The 3,048-nt window shown below is 49.4% G+C and overlaps 2 protein-coding genes across 2 annotated transcripts; both read left to right on the top strand.

Annotated features, from left to right (window-relative positions):
• Positions 1–340: 340 nt before the first annotated feature.
• On the top strand, positions 341–1,357 carry LOC126721756 (uncharacterized). Its single transcript, XM_050424817.1, has one exon. It carries the CDS (start codon positions 341–343, stop codon positions 1,355–1,357), a length of 1,017 nt encoding a protein of 338 aa, XP_050280774.1.
• An 18-nt stretch (positions 1,358–1,375) lies between these two features.
• LOC126721755 (uncharacterized) lies at positions 1,376–1,756 on the top strand. Its single transcript, XM_050424816.1, has one exon. The coding sequence runs from the start codon at positions 1,376–1,378 to the stop codon at positions 1,754–1,756; it is 381 nt and encodes a 126-aa protein (XP_050280773.1).
• Positions 1,757–3,048: the final 1,292 nt, after the last annotated feature.

The following is a 3,048-nucleotide window of genomic DNA, read 5'->3' as shown; positions in this document are numbered from 1 at the left end:
TGAAAAGGACAACGAATACAGGCGAAGGTCGAGAATCCCACCAAGTGAAACCTTCTCCTATGAGGAAGAGCAACCTCATAAACGCAGCCACAAGAGTCCGTCCTACAAGGGCCTAGCAAACGACGCTATGAGCAAAGGTTTGGACCGAATCTCCTAGTCACCCTTCACACGCAAGATAGAGGGGGCTAAACTTCCTCGGTGGTTCCACCAACCCACTTTCACCATATATAATGATCGGACGGACCCTGTGGAGCACGTAAGTCAGTTCAACCAGAGGATGGCCATCCACTCTAAAAACGAAGCCTTGATGTGCAAAGTATTTCTGTCCAATTTGGGACCCATGGCGATGAGGTGGTTTGATGGCCTCAAGCCAAACTCCGTAAATTCCTTTAAGCAGCTAACCCAGGCTTTCAGCTCTAGCTTCATCACGAGTAGTAGGGTTCCTCGGCCTTTGGATTCCCTCCTGTCCTTATCCATGCGAGAAGGAAAGACCCTGAAGGCCTACTCAGATAGGTACTGGGAGATGTATAACGAGATAGAGGGTAATTATGATGACGTTGCCATCAGCACCTTCAAGAGAGGCCTGTTGATAGAGCAATATTTAAGGAAATCCTTGAGCGGGAAACTGGCCACCAGCGTGTGTCAGCTTATGGACCGAATCGACAAGTACAAGAGGGTCAAAGAGGACCAGCAGATGGGTAAGGGTAAAGCGAAGGTTGTCCCTCAGGAGAGGAGGGACTTCAGGTTAGACCGATTTAGCAGCAACAATCGGCTGAGAAGAGATTACACGGAGCAGCCTAGATCCGTCGGGGTGCAGGCAGTCCACGCTGTGTTCCGGGATCCATTACATCAGATCTTGAAGAAAGTCAAGAACGAGCCATTCTTCAAATGGCCAAATAGGATGGCAGGTGACCCCACAAAACGCAACCAAAACCTATACTGTCAATACCACCAAGAACCGGGGCACACCACCAATGAATGCAGGAACCTGAAAAACCACTTGGACCAGCTGGTCCGAGAGGGAAAGTTAAGTCATCTCTTGTATCATACAAACGGCCGACAAGAATGGACGAACGTTGAGACGCGGCAGGGGACCCTGAGTCTACCCATTGGCACGAAAAATGTCATTCTCGCCGCTCCAGGAAGAACGGGCTCCCATCCTTCCAGGGTAATGTCGGTGGCTCAACTCCCTGCTGTGAACGATGACCGTGAGTCTAAGAGAGCCAAGGGGATGGCTTCACCCGTACTAGGATTCTCGGATGAGGACAAGATTAGAACTATTCAACCCCATGACGATGCTCTAGTCGTCACGTTCAGGATTGGGGAATATGACATCGAGAGGGTGTTAGTCGATTAAGGCAATGCTGTGGAGGTGATGTACCCCGACCTATACAAGGGGCTGAAACTGAGGCTCGAAGACCTGAAGGCATACGACTCCCCTTTAGTAAGCTTTGAAGGGAAAACTGTTTTTCTGAAAGGCCAGATTAGACTGCCCATACAAACTGGCTCGGACATAGTGGAGGTGGACTTCATAGTGGTGGATGCATATTCGCCTTACACCGCCATTGTAGCTAGACCTTGGCTTCATGCCTTAGGGGCTGTTTCCTCTACCTTGCACCAAAGGGTGAAGTACTCGTCGGAGGGTCAAGTCAAAGAAATAGTAGGAGATCAAGCCATGGCTCGACAATGCATGGTATCTGCCATCTCACAAAGGCCAAGTGCCGAGCCCCCAACCCATACCGAGAATCCCTTATAGCAGTTAATGACCCTGACCACGATTGGTGGGGGATCAGCCGAGGAGGCGAGTTGCAAGGACTTGGAAAAGGTTCTTGTGGGCAGTGATCCAGAGAGATTCTTTCAGTTTGGCTTAGAGCTACCACCCCAAGAGAAAGAAGAGCTAATTGATTTCCTTAGGGAAAATGTGGATGTGTTTGCATGGGACACCTACGAGGCCCCCGGGGTCGATCCAAACTTCATATGCCATCATCTTAATGTTAACCCGGCTGTTACGCCCAAGAAAGAACCCTCTCGGCACCGTCGAAAGAGCATGCTGATGCGGTCAAGGAGGAGGTGATGAAACTTAAGAGAGTAGGGGCTATCAAAGAGGTCTTTTACACTGAATGGCTGACCAATACAGTCGTGGTAAAGAAGAAGAGCGGGAAATGACGAGTCTACATGGACTTCACGGACCTGAATAAAGCCTGTCCGAAAGATCCCCTTCCCTATGCCTCGGATAGATCGGTTAGTGGACTCAACCACGGGACATCCTCGAATGAGCTTTTTAGACGCCTTTCAAGGATATCATCAAATACCCCTGGCTACAGACGACCAAGAAAAGATCGCTTTTGTCACTCCCATCGGAAACTACCACTATAAAGTGATGCCTTTCGATTTGAAGAATGTCGGCTCCACCTATCAGAGGATGATGACCAGGATGTTTGAGCTGCAAATGGGTAAGAACATCAAAGTCTACATAGATGACATGGTAGTAAAGAGTAAATTGGTGTCCGTGCATGTAAGGGACCTCAGAGATATCTTTGAAGTCCTGAGGAGACACAGGTTGCGCCTGAACGCGTCTAAGTGTTCATTTGGAGTGGGATTAGGAAAGTTCTTGGGCTATATGGTGACCCATAGGGGCATCAAAGTCAACCCCGATCAAATTAGAGCTATCCACAGCATGCAGCCTTCTCAAAACCCCAAGGAAGTCCAAAAGCTCATCGACATGATCGCCGCTTTAAATCGTTTTATCTCTTGTTTGGCGGATAGGTGTAGGCCTTTCTTTCTCCTGTTAAACAAGTGGAAAGGGTTCGAGTGAACTGAAGAATGCGCCTTGGCCTTCCAGCAGCTCAAAGAGTATCTGTCTCGGCCGCCGGTCATGTCTAGTCCTGAAGCCGACGAGGTTTTATTCGCCTACGTCGCCGTGGCCCCCCACGTAGTGAGTTTGGTGCTGATCCAAATGGACAACGGCGTACAACGGCCTGTCTATTACGTGAGCAAGTCATTGCACAAGGCTGAAATTCGTTACATCCCTCTGGAAAAGGCCATCCT

This window comes from Quercus robur, chromosome 4 (genome assembly GCF_932294415.1).
Source record: "Quercus robur chromosome 4, dhQueRobu3.1, whole genome shotgun sequence".
NCBI classification, from domain to species: domain Eukaryota; kingdom Viridiplantae; phylum Streptophyta; class Magnoliopsida; order Fagales; family Fagaceae; genus Quercus; species Quercus robur.
The sequence above is the reverse complement of the archived record's forward strand: the minus strand, read 5'-3'. Positions and strand labels throughout refer to the sequence as shown.

Excerpts from the sequence above, each read along its gene's own strand:
- LOC126721756 (XM_050424817.1), top strand. The coding sequence starts at position 341 with ATGGCGATGAGGTGGTTTGATGGCCTCAAGCCAAACTCCGTAAATTCC.
- LOC126721755 (XM_050424816.1), top strand. The coding sequence starts at position 1,376 with ATGTACCCCGACCTATACAAGGGGCTGAAACTGAGGCTCGAAGACCTG.